We start from the raw sequence: 11,799 nt of genomic DNA, 5'->3' as shown, positions 1-11,799 counted from the left end.
AAACTCAAAAATTTTTTCAAACACCTGACGTGTAAGTTGTAGATAAACACTGTTCCACGCCTTCCTCATTAAGTTAATAGGCATACTGCACAGTAAGTTGTTCATGAGGTTGAGGGTCTTCGGTTGAGTGTGTGAGTGTGTGAGTGTGTGTGTGTGTGTGTGTGTGTGTGTGTGTGTGTGTGAGTGTGTGTGTGTGTGTGTGTGTGTGTGTGTGTGTGTGTGTGTGTGTGGGTGTGTGTGTGTGGGTGCGAGTGCGCGAGTGCGCGAGTGCGCGAGTGTGCGAGTGTGCGAGTGTGCGAGTGTGCGTGTGTGCGTGTGTGCGTGTGCGTGTGCGTGTGTGCGTGTGTGCGTGTGTGTGTGTGTGTGTGTGCGGGGCTATGTTGAGTGTGTGCGTTATTATTGTATTATTTATTACATTATTCAAACTCAAAATTTTTTTCAAACACCTGACGTGTAAGTTGTAGATAAATACTGCTCGACGCCTTCCTCATTAAGTTAATAGGCATACCGCACAGTAAGTTGTTCATGAGGTTGAGGGTCTTCGGTTCCAACCAATTAGGATTCTGCTTTATATACTCGCTTGCTACTATTCCCACCTAGAATATTAAAAACAATTTTAGTTTTGTATTCATCGACGTTCTATTCAAGTTCACAATACCTTTATCAATACCTGATGTCGGTTGAGCTCAGCGTGAGTGCCAATATATGTCAGTATTTTAGGATCGCTTAGGTTGAGCTTGGCCATTTCTCGGCCATTGAGATACTTAAAAAGCGGCCGGTACATCTCCAGAGTCCATTGTGGTATTTCCACTGTTTTCCGATCACCTTTTACAACCTCCCAAGTCGCAGACAGCTTCTCACGTGCTACCTTCATCATCGCAATAGAGCGAGCCTGAAACGACTAAACAAGCCTCGGCCAACATTCTTAAATCCATGTTAATATTATCTCAATAAAGTACATGGTATTTGTGTTACGTATAATAAGTTATTTTTTCCACGAAATACCTGATCAATCATGATTATGAACATAATAAAAGAAAGCATTACCGATTTAAGGACGTAGTCTGCGGGCAGCTTTAAAACATCCTCGACATTGCAATAGAGAAATATGGCGAAAGCATTCATGGCGGTCTGCATCTTGTCCCTGGTGATCGCGAGTCTGCAGTGGCCTGGCTGTTGTAGTTCTTGTAGAGGAAGGTGGACTGCAGCTTTGCCTTGAAACGTTTCCGCTCTACCAGAATCAAGTTTATGATGTTGTGAAAATTTATTATAAGTATCACAACACAATAAAGTTATTTAAGTCCTAGAGACTCTTTGACTAATTTTCTAATTAAAACATACGAAACTTTCTGACTAGAAACTGTGTGCGTCTTAGTTTTCTACTTTATATTAATCTTTGATAGTGAATGGCACTGTCTATATTATTACATATTTACCGCATCACCTGTCCATTTGGGTATATATCTAGATTGTCATCCGAACTGTTATGCCGCTCTAACCTTGCTATGGTACCTTTCTTTGCAGGTTCTGTCTTCAACTTCATCAGCTTAATAAGGTCTCCTTAAACATTTATGATTATTACATTAATTTAATTGTTTAGTAACTTTATTTTCATATGAATAAATATATTTCTTCCACTAACTTTCTTGAATTTTGTTGCCGTAAAGAACTTGATGAAGCCGTTTCTGCATAATGATTACTGGATCTAAGATCAAACGAAAGTTTAAGCTAAAGTCATTGTTACTGAAATATGTACCTTTAACAAGTATAGTCCTTTTCTTACCAATTTCGGTCGTGGTAGTTAGCGTAGCGGCTAGAGCCAAAGGTTTAGCTATCTTTTTAAAAAGATCTATGTGCATGAAGTTCCCAGAATGTCCAGAAAGACGATGCTTTTTCGGTAACTCAAGTTTAATTGGTGGTGCAATACATTGTAAATCTGTAAGTAATTAGTCACAAATCACAAATTTTATAATAAACTTGAGAAAACTGTGCACCTTATACCTGGTATTATAATTTCTTATTGTGTTTTACTTGTTAGCCAAGTCAATCTTAGCAAAAGAATAATTTCGTATTAACCAACTTATATTACGTTTGTGACCTTTATTGTATAAAATAAATGGCTTTATTGTAGATTATGCGTCTCGAACGAACGGTCGACAAAAATAGCCGTATATACGAAATAAATAATAAGTTATGGTGGTATCTTTGTTGTGATCACAAAATAATTACAATGTGTGTAGTGAATTGGAAAAACGTCATTACCAAAATAGTCCCTAGTTTTGTTTGTGAGCAGATACAGATGTTTAGAATAAGCGTAAGTATTAGACACAGTAGTACAAAAAAATAAATAGTACAAAGTAAATAACATTTTTAAATCAAAATATAAGAATTCATTTGACAATGTCATGTTTAATCGGCATGGTCACGTCAAGCCTGAACAACACTAAACATTTAAAATAACCATTTAAGTATTGAAAACCCTCGTAATTTTTACTTTAAATACGACGGCATTTTTCTTGAAGTTTGAATAAAATGACGCAATTTATCCCAAACCCCTTTTCACAACTTTAATATAAAATAAAAAATTGCGAATTTATTTATGATAACAGTAACATAGGAATAACATACGTTCTTCCTTTGACTTTACTTTCAATAGGAGGGCTTAAGTTTTGTTCGAAATTTGAAAGTCGATTTTGGATCAAGAGGTTTAGGGATTGACTAAAAACGCACCGTGTGTAGGTTACCTAAGTATGTACGTGTTACATCTACAAAAATATTACAGTGCGGCAGTGGCAGGAAGTAATAGGGGTTAAAGTATGAAATTGCCGATTTGTACTGAAAATCTAAATTGTTTATTTTTTAAATTTTTAACAAATTTATTTAATCAAAATAGTTGCCATTATTATCTATACATTGCTGCCATCTAATGGGAAGGTTATTAATGCCTTTGCGATAGAACTCCGACGATCTAGACTGCACAAACTGTGTGAAAGCATTTTGTACTACCTCCTGGGAAGAAAACTTCTTGTCACGTAGATAATTGTCCAAATCACGAAAAAAATGGTAGTCCGTTGGAGCAAGGTCTGGTGAATACGGAGAATGACGAATGGTTTCTAAGTGCAGTTCCTGAAGGGTCAAAATGGTTTCTCGTGCTGTGTGAGGTCTCGCGTTGTCGTGGAGCAATAATGGTGAAGATCGATTCATGAGTCGGGGCTGTTTTACTGCTAGTTTTGTCAACATGGTTCGGAGTTCGGCACAATAGACATCTGCCGTTATTGCTTGACCAGATCGGAGAAAACTATAGTGAATAACACCATGCTGAGACCACCAAACAGTTACCATTACCTTTTTATTGGTAAGTTTTGCTTTAGGACACTGTTGTGGCATTTGACCTGGGGTCAGCCATTGCATTTTTCTTTTCCGGTTATCATAAAGAATCCACTTTTCATCACATGTACAATTCGATCCAATATTCCTTCATTTCTGTACCGGTTCAACAAGGCAACACAAGTTTCAACACGCGTTTCTTTCTGCAGATCAGTCAAATCATGAGGCACCCATTTTTCGTATTTTTTTATTTTATTGGTTTGACGCAAGTGAGTCAATATTGTGGGTAAGGTAACGTTAAACCATGCCGCTAATTCCTGGGTAGTTTGAGATGAGTGTGAGTGAGATCGGCTTCCACTATCTCTCTTAATTCATCGTTATCCACCTGTGTGGGCGGTCTTCCTCGTGACTCGTTCTTTAAGTCGAAATTTTCATCACGAAAGCGTTTAAACCAAAACCACGGTGCGTTCATTAGTAGACCCCTCTCCAAACGCAGCATTGATATTGCGGGCTGTTTCTGCCGCGTTAGTTCCGCGTCGGAACTCGTATTCAAAAATCACTCGAATTTTCGCAGTATCCATCTTTCTTGTCTAAATTGAATAACAAAAACAATTGAAAGTCGATATTCAAATGTTTCAAATTAAAAAAAAAAAATCACAGAAACCATTTGAAAAAAGTTTCATTCGAAAACCTCAAACCATGAAGATTCTATGAAAATTCAAAGAACCTATTGCAATAAAACGGCAATTTCATACTTTAACCCCTAATACTATAGCTACGAGAGGAAATTACTTTAGAGCATATTACAACACTGAATTGGATTTTTTACAAGTTTGTACAGCGCAAGACGGAAACTTTCGTAGAATAATTGTCGCAGTGACTTCAATAGTGGAAGGGAAAATAAATCGTTCAAATGTAGTTTTTATTGTGCTGTTGTATTTTTTGGCAACCTATGGGGTCCCATCACCCTATTTGAAATTAAACTCATATTTTTTTCATTGAAATATAAGTACTTACATATAAGTATAATATAAGTATTATACATAATTTACACCAGGGTTGTTTATTAACAATAAATAAGCTAGAAATATTAAAATCAAATCGCAAGTTGACACCACTGCATGATCGTCACTAGATAAACCGAATGTCATCTGCTTGTCTTGGAAGACCTTTAGTTTCCGTGCGAGGATATTCAAAGGCTTAACAGCCAAATAGCGCAGTTGAGTCTCCGTCACGTATTGAAGAACTTCAGGAGGGATCTTAAGCATTACCTACGAATAAAATAACATACGTTGGTATTAGTAGGAACATTCCTTAATTATAAAAGAATGAAAATAATTATCTAATATGAAAGGAGCTTTTTCGGAAATTAATATCTAGGCGTGCTCAGCGGTTAGTGTATTTATGAAATATGTAGAGAAATCACATTTATTTAAGAAAGCATATAGATAACGCATTTTTCTAAATTGACTTGGCTTGGATGTTCAGGGTGTTGTCTCCCGAAATAATTTAGTTTCTCTGATACATAGGGCAACTCCCTACTTCGGAACCAAAAGATCGGTGTTAGATAATTGTCTAACATATTAGAAATATAGCATGTGAAATGAAGACTCAGACTACTAGCAGTAGAGCTCCTTGTAAAAGGGTTCGTCCAGGGTAGTACTGCCACCTTACCTATTTCTGCTACCAAGCAGTAATGTCAGCATTACTGTGTTCCGGTTTTGAAGGGTAAGGGTACTGGTGAAATTACAGGCACATGATACTTGTCAACTTATATCTTAGAGTGACGGGCGCAGTGGTAGTGCCCCTCAGATCTTTGCGTGGCACTGTAACTGTTATGGACAGGCGTGTTACCATCAGGCGCACGACTTGTTCGTCCCGTCACTTGATGTTATAAAAAAAGACTCGTGTAATTAACTTTCAAAATTGGTTTTTGCAGCAAGGTGTGTATTTTACACGTAATATTACTAACTTGGGCAGTTATCCCAGACATGGCTTTGGGGTTGATGGCAGCGAAGTCCGGTCCCTGAAGCTCCGCCAACAGTAGCCCCAGCCGGGCCACGTCGCGAGAGCTCCAGCTGTACGACCGACCTAAAGCCTGAAAGTTTTATTGAATGTGAAATTAAAGTATGAATAGTTTGACTTGAGAAGTTAGCTACTTACAATCCAAAATGTCTAATCTAGTCCATACAATTTATGTATGGACATGTCGAGAGGCGGGAACACAGGCTTTATTATAGAATTTATTTTAGTACAAACGAAATTAAAGCCATTTGAAATATGTGTACCGTATACTCTACGCGTGTTCTATCTAGTTCAATTGATATAAAACAATCATTGGTTTTCTTGTTAAATTTCGAGGTAAGTTTGTGTTATTTTTTCTATCGCGAAAATTTTTAGGAATCGGGTTTTCATATCGTATATAGCCAGTGTATATCCTTCATTTTCCTATATATTTTTTTCCAAAGTGATTGGTTCAATATTTTCACTATTATGCGGGATCAACCAAAGCCATTTGAGGTTGTATCGACTCATAGATAGCAGAGCTAAAATGTTAAAAGTATAAAGTATATAAAAAAAAATATAATTGTGGTTCTGTTCGATGTTATTCAAGGACAGGAAAAGCTCGCACATGCAAAATTTAGCTGTTTAGAATAGCCATTAAAATGAAATTGTTATTGAAGTAACTCACCTCAGTTTTTGTCATCAAATTCAAGTAAAAGCTACGTTGCAAAGAATCACAAGCTCGAATGTGATAAAATAGCTGGAATAATTTAAACAAATAAATGGATTTTGGTATATACTACATATTTCTTTAGAAATAAGATAACAAGCATACATTTTTATTAAATAAATAGATTTTACACTATCACTTACGTGTTGTGTGAGCTGCAAATACACATTACTAGAAGCCTTACGCATTAAATTCATAGGCATACCGCAAAGCAGGTTATTCATCAAATTAAGATTTTTAGCTTCCAACCAATTGGGAGTAATTTTTACATACTGGCTCGCTATTATACCCACCTATAAATGAAATGGTAAACACTTATGTCCTTTGATTGATCTTTTCATTTCTCTACGATGCTATACGAGTATTTTAACATTGAAACATATGACAACTGGTGTTGAAATCTGCATAATAATTACGTACAAAAACCAGATATTCTAACAGGTCATGGTCATGGATATGGTCATGGTCACAGTCAACAGTGACCATGGGACCTGTAAAGGGCCCGAAACGTTGGTTTGTTTGACAAAACAAATATATGCTATTTAAATCCGGAAAAATAGTTTCATTTCCTATGTGTAACAATCGCGAAAACTTAAGAACTCGATAACCAGATATTCTGTTCTAGTTTAAGTCTATTCTATAACTACCTAAAGTAATTAATTCTATAAAAATTAAAGAATAATATGTGTAATTAACGTACTTGATGTCTAGAAAGTTCGGCATGCGTCCCAATAAACGTTAGTATTCTAGGGTCACTCAGATTAAGACGAGCCATTTCCCGGCCATCGAGATACTTGAATAGAGGTCTGTACCTCTCCAGGGTCGAATGCGGGATCTCTATCGTCTTGCGATCACCCTTCACTACCTTCCACGTAGCCGCCAGCTTCTCCTTGGCTAATTTCATCATGGCTATAGTTCGAGCCTATAAATTATGTAAGTATTTAACTGAATGTTTGCTTATCTAACCAGCCTGAGATAAATTTCAACGAATTGAATAAATTTTACAGATCTGAGCACATAGAACGCTGGTAGTTTCTCTATGTCTTTTGCACTGCAGTAAAGGAAAATAGCAAAGGCGTTGAGGGCTGTCTGCATCATATCCTTAGTTTCCCTCAGCCTACAATGTCCCGGGTAATGGAGCTCGCGAGGCGGCATATGTACGGCCACTTTATTATGAAAAGTTTCCGCCCTGCCAAAGAAATTATTAATAATTGTGCATACGACTTACACAGACTAGTTTTTTAAAAGAAAGAAAGAAAGCTGCAACAGGGTAAATGAGACAGAAGATAACTTGGTTAAGATCAAGTAGAACCATTCCTTAGTCACCTATTTATTTTGAATCTACTGAAAGAAATTTGTCAATATTCATCGAAATAGATTTACATTCAAAGTCCATTACTCAAAATACTGTGATTTTTTTTACATCATTTACCGTAAAAGACCACCATCGGCATACATGTCTTTATATTGGTTATTATTGTGTTCAATGTCCATGGTATTAATGCTTAACTTCTTTATTGGTTCAGGTACTTTGGTATATTGCTGATTTAAAAGTTTCCCTTAAAATAGCAATTTAAAAAGTTATTTATGATGATTAAATACAAACCTACGTTTTTTTGAGTAGGTACCTAACGACAATTATTAGATTGTACTCACTATCTTCGATGTTGGGACCAAATAGAAATTTGTGAATGCTGTTTTCGTTATAGGCAACTGGATCTGTGATTAATAAATATTAGTTAACTTTATGTATTCTATGTCATCTTTGAATTTATTGGTATTTTTTGCATTACCAAAAAATTTTATAATTACACGTGTTTGTGGAGTACCCGACAATAAATAAATAAGTAAATAAAAGTAAATATTTGTTATTTGTGGTTTTGCTGTAACCACAAATAACAAATATTTATATTACCAAATTTTACCCTATTTACTAGCTTTTCTTCCCGGAATTATTAAACTTTACCTGCTTCTGTGGTTGTACTTGATGCAATCATCTTCTGCCAGATTTTGCTTTTCATATCCTGTTTCATCTTGGCAATATCGAATTTTACAGATAGTTTGTCAATCTTCGGATAATCGTGAACACGGGCTGCACTGGGCAATAGAGCTTCCAGTGGCGGGATGCATTCCAGGTCTAAATCATATTATTATATTAATAGTTATTTACTATAATATCAATGCATTTCCTATATTTACCAATTCCTCAAGTTTCTAACGGCAGAAGATGTAAAACTCAAAATAGGCCCTGCCATCTGTTTTTGCAACAAAAGCCGTGGTCGAAAAAATGGAATGTAAGGAAATATAAAATTTACCAAAATAATCCAAAGATATGTTTGTTAGTGCAAATAGTGGCCTGCTATATCCACAAACTTGGGAGCCACTTAAGGAAAAAAGTAAATACAGATACATTTGGACTTTAGTTGTTTGCTATAATCGAATCACCTATCGCGACTAACTACTCGTACATATCTAGTATTCTCGAAGGAAATCTCTAAGGCCATGATTAGCATTGTAAGTTTTTTAAAGTAACAATTATTTCTACGGTGAAATCAAAAACAGAAAGTAATTATAGCTGATTCAAGAAAATTGTCGGTTTTGCTAAATACTTCATAAGTAGTACCTACCATCATTTTGTTGTGCAAGGAATTTATTAACTAGAAGACCTTCGAACGACTGAACACATCGGACATCGGGATCTTGGGCTTCGAGATACAAGTGTTTGGTCCTTTAATCTAGTCTAGACTTAATTTCAGAACTTCTATCTCAATATTTTGTTCTCGTTGTTGTAGTTATACCTCGCATGAGTTTACATAACAACCTCAATGAAGTAATCTCTACAAGACCTCAAATTGTGACAATGACATAAAAAAGAAAAAATACTTTAGCCATGATAATGACAAGCATGGCGACAAAATTGGCAGTGAGGGAATAACTCCTCTTTTTTTCTAGAATACTTATTACAGTTTATATGAGCAATGTCTTCGTATTCGAGCGACAGCGATTACTCCTGCCCGTATGGCGCTGAGTTCACACACCAAACACCTTTTTACGCTTCTATGGGACAACCACTTGTCTACTACGCGCAAGTAGTACGTTTTCTGTATCTTATAGCTGCGTACGTATAAACTACAAACCTTTTATCTTAAAGGTACTAACAACTAATTTTTCGTATAGCAGAGGGGATATAAAAAGAATAATCCCAATTGCTTCGTGAAGGCTTTCCGGTGGTATACTCAGGTAAGATAAAAACTATTTTATGGTTCAGAACAGAGGGTTTGCGATCAAAAGCGATGCAATTGACAACTAATCAAATCGCCAAAACACATAAATTTGTTTTTTTTAATTAAATTTCATACCTACAAGGGTATAATTTGAATCAATAGGATCATAAGCCCCAAAGTCAACGTGTAGAAGCGCAATGTTGTAAGCCGGATGTGTCTGAGTTTGCCACCTGGCTGGACATCAAGTATGAGCAGTTCTTGGCTGAGCAGGCGCCTCAAGGTCACAAACAGCTCAAGAACACACAGACATCGGTCATCGTCTCCGGAAACACTTGTTGTAAAAAGTAAATTTATTTAATTCCTATTTATTTCGAATTTACTTGTACTCGATTTGGTTACTGAATATAATGTAATAATATGTTATTACTGACATCACAGATATATTATACAATTTATTCTACATATAATACTGTTGAAATCGTAGTTACTTATCAAAATATCGTGACATTTCCTAACATTTTCATCTAAATCTCACACTAAAACTTTTTTTCAGCTGCGGGCCTTGTCCAGACGCTAAAAGGTTTGAACGCTTAAAAAGGTATTGTTTAATTATGTTAATTTATTTTAGTTATAGGCAGTGCTCAAAAGATTATTTAAAAAAAGTAAATGCATATCTTACAGCCCGTGGAAGAAGTACAGGCGTCAAACACAACAACAAAATCCAAACGAAAGAAATTTACAGGAACAGTATGTCAATATATGCTATAAAATATAAAATCGGTACCAACCTACATTACTTGTTTCATATTTGATTTTGTTCTATTCTCAGAACAGGTCAAAGTATGGAGTACATTCTGAGTCCTAAAAATATATCACGCGCTGCATCTGAATGTTATCATCCGTATGTATTGTCTTTATGCATCAAAAACTAAAATACACAAAATCCGAAAATAACTTCGACTTTGAAATTACATTGTATTAATGTTTCAGATCACCAGTATCTATATTAGAAACCCAGGTTCCTACCAATGTCAAGCGAAAATCTCAGAGCGCAACAAATGTGTCCCCAAATACAGGGCCTTGCATTGACATTGTAACTAATCACGAAGGTCCTCCAGCACCAAGACCAAAGCAATCGACGACGTCGTTAAAAATAGAAGTCCAAAAACCTACTACGAAATACCAAAAACCTTCTGAAAATTTTGCAAAGAACAAAATACCTACTACTATAAATAGATCATGTACTTGCTGCGTACGTGTAAATACAACAGACGCTGAAACTCAATGTGAATTTTCTGTTGAAACATTCGTTCCCACGTCTTACGAAGTGCCTTCTGAGGTTTGTGCCACTGCCGACATACACCTACAGGTACATAAAATTTAGAAGAAGATTACTTCATTCTCGTTACTTTCAGGTTTCTATGAAAAAAAGACGGCGAAGTGTAATTCCCAATTATTTGAAACATGACAAACGTACTAAAGAAGTTTTCTGTCAATACTCGGAATTTTTAGAAGGAACACAGTGCTCGACTAAAAAGACGTCCCGCGTGCAATGCAAGTGTCCCGATAATAGCCACATTTACACCGTGCGTATCATTAACGGTTTTTATTATTATACAAAAACATTTGCTGCGAACGTTGTCGACAGGCATGTACAGCCAAAGAAAAAAAAATTACAAATTAGCAATTTTTAATACTTTAAAAACAACACGTACTGCGCAAAAAACATAAATTTTATTTATAATATATTTTTTATAGTCTACGTAGTCGTTGCAGCCCAGAAAATTAATCTATGACTACGTAAAGCACATAAAATGTGTAAAAATAATATGGATTTGATACTTATGTATTACTGTTCTGGTATGTATGGACATAAATACAACCTTCACAATTAGGTCTTATAAAATCATTTTTATAGAGGAGACTCACGCCTAGGACACGTGTCCTAGGCGTGAGTCTCGTTGTTGGGTTGATTGCAGTACGGTATGTTACTAAGAGCATTAAAAAACATAATTGGTTTTGTAATGACATTTTTATGCTAAATAGACTAACTTGTTACAGAATATTAAAGTAGAGCCACCACCACCAACACCACTACCACCACCAATTCAACAAGAAAAGCTTAAAATTTGTATTTGCCCAAGGCAAGTTCACCAAAGCTCCCGTACGGTGTACGAAACCAGCACAGCTCAGACTTCTAACCGCTCCATCAACCTTGTAAGCCTGTTTAACGCCATTTAGAGAAAATGTCACCTTCAATATCTTTCAAATTACCTTCCACTAGGTTATTATTTATATTTTTTTTAGGAGAATGACATTATGCTGTGCCCACTACTCTTAAAAATAGTATGTGCGGATAAACCGTTAAAAGGTTGCATGTGTGACGAGAAATAATTTCTATGCAAAAGTTCCGCAGATTACAAATATACGAGTATGCAAATCAACTCTACGTGAAACCTTCTTTATGTGTTTAGTCATTTACCTATAAAATAAAACATCTGGAATTATTTACAA

General features: G+C 35.8%; 3 protein-coding genes across 5 annotated transcripts in view; 1 reads left to right on the top strand and 2 right to left on the bottom strand.

The window, feature by feature from the left end:
* Positions 1–2,383, bottom strand: part of LOC113233359 — a 6,431-nt gene extending 4,048 nt beyond the window's left edge. Inside the window, exons 1-7 of the mRNA XM_026468475.1 lie at positions 2,263–2,383; positions 1,784–1,936; positions 1,643–1,705; positions 1,437–1,560; positions 1,048–1,231; positions 671–892; positions 447–596 (exon numbers count right to left, since the gene is read on the bottom strand). Of these exons, the coding sequence (XP_026324260.1) occupies positions 447–596; positions 671–892; positions 1,048–1,231; positions 1,437–1,560; positions 1,643–1,705; positions 1,784–1,936; positions 2,263–2,368 (1,002 nt within the window). The 5' untranslated portion in view covers positions 2,369–2,383. The remainder of the gene's footprint in view (positions 1–446; positions 597–670; positions 893–1,047; positions 1,232–1,436; positions 1,561–1,642; positions 1,706–1,783; positions 1,937–2,262) is intronic.
* Positions 2,384–4,364: 1,981 nt separating this feature from the next.
* Positions 4,365–8,785, bottom strand: LOC113233358. Its single transcript, XM_026468474.1, has 10 exons — positions 8,689–8,785; positions 8,028–8,198; positions 7,718–7,780; positions 7,494–7,620; positions 7,067–7,250; positions 6,762–6,983; positions 6,205–6,354; positions 6,020–6,091; positions 5,300–5,425; positions 4,365–4,598 (listed from the first exon to the last, which is right to left on the bottom strand). The coding sequence occupies exons 2-10, from the start codon at positions 8,092–8,094 to the stop codon at positions 4,365–4,367; spliced, it is 1,245 nt and encodes a 414-aa protein (XP_026324259.1). The 5' UTR covers positions 8,095–8,198; positions 8,689–8,785.
* Positions 8,617–11,794, top strand: LOC113233151. Of its 3 annotated transcripts, none has more exons than XM_026468160.1 (10): positions 8,617–9,153; positions 9,242–9,301; positions 9,448–9,629; positions 9,839–9,883; positions 9,949–10,032; positions 10,115–10,186; positions 10,276–10,624; positions 10,701–10,871; positions 11,347–11,502; positions 11,593–11,794. In XM_026468160.1, exons 1-10 carry the CDS (start codon positions 9,040–9,042, stop codon positions 11,677–11,679), a joined length of 1,320 nt encoding a protein of 439 aa, XP_026323945.1. In that variant the 5' UTR covers positions 8,617–9,039; the 3' UTR covers positions 11,680–11,794. The 3 variants fall into 3 exon arrangements, with proteins under 3 accessions (XP_026323945.1, XP_026323944.1, XP_026323946.1); XM_026468159.1 differs by having other exon boundaries at positions 8,621–9,153; positions 9,239–9,301; XM_026468161.1 differs by having other exon boundaries at positions 8,632–9,153; positions 9,239–9,301; positions 9,967–10,032.
* The last annotated feature ends 5 nt before the right edge of the window (positions 11,795–11,799 follow it).

Source organism: Hyposmocoma kahamanoa, unplaced genomic scaffold, assembly GCF_003589595.1.
Source record: "Hyposmocoma kahamanoa isolate Upper Pololo Valley unplaced genomic scaffold, ASM358959v1 78, whole genome shotgun sequence".
NCBI classification, from domain to species: Eukaryota; Metazoa; Arthropoda; class Insecta; order Lepidoptera; family Cosmopterigidae; genus Hyposmocoma; species Hyposmocoma kahamanoa.
This window is presented reverse-complemented; position numbering and strand designations above follow the sequence as displayed.

Coding starts and splice junctions, on each gene's coding strand:
- LOC113233151 (XM_026468159.1), top strand. CDS start 9,040: ATGTCTTCGTATTCGAGCGACAGCGATTACTCCTGCCCGTATGGCGCT. Junction 10,033..10,114: donor GAAAGAAATTTACAGGAACA/GTATGTCAATAT, acceptor TTCTATTCTCAG/AACAGGTCAAAGTATGGAGT. Junction 11,503..11,592: donor CTAACCGCTCCATCAACCTT/GTAAGCCTGTTT, acceptor TATTTTTTTTAG/GAGAATGACATTATGCTGTG.
- LOC113233358 (XM_026468474.1), bottom strand. CDS start 8,094: ATGAAACAGGATATGAAAAGCAAAATCTGGCAGAAGATGATTGCATCA. Junction 7,781..8,027: donor AAGTACAACCACAGAAGCAG/GTAAAGTTTAAT, acceptor TATTAATCACAG/ATCCAGTTGCCTATAACGAA. Junction 4,599..5,299: donor TGTCTGGGATAACTGCCCAA/GTTAGTAATATT, acceptor TTTTATTCGTAG/GTAATGCTTAAGATCCCTCC.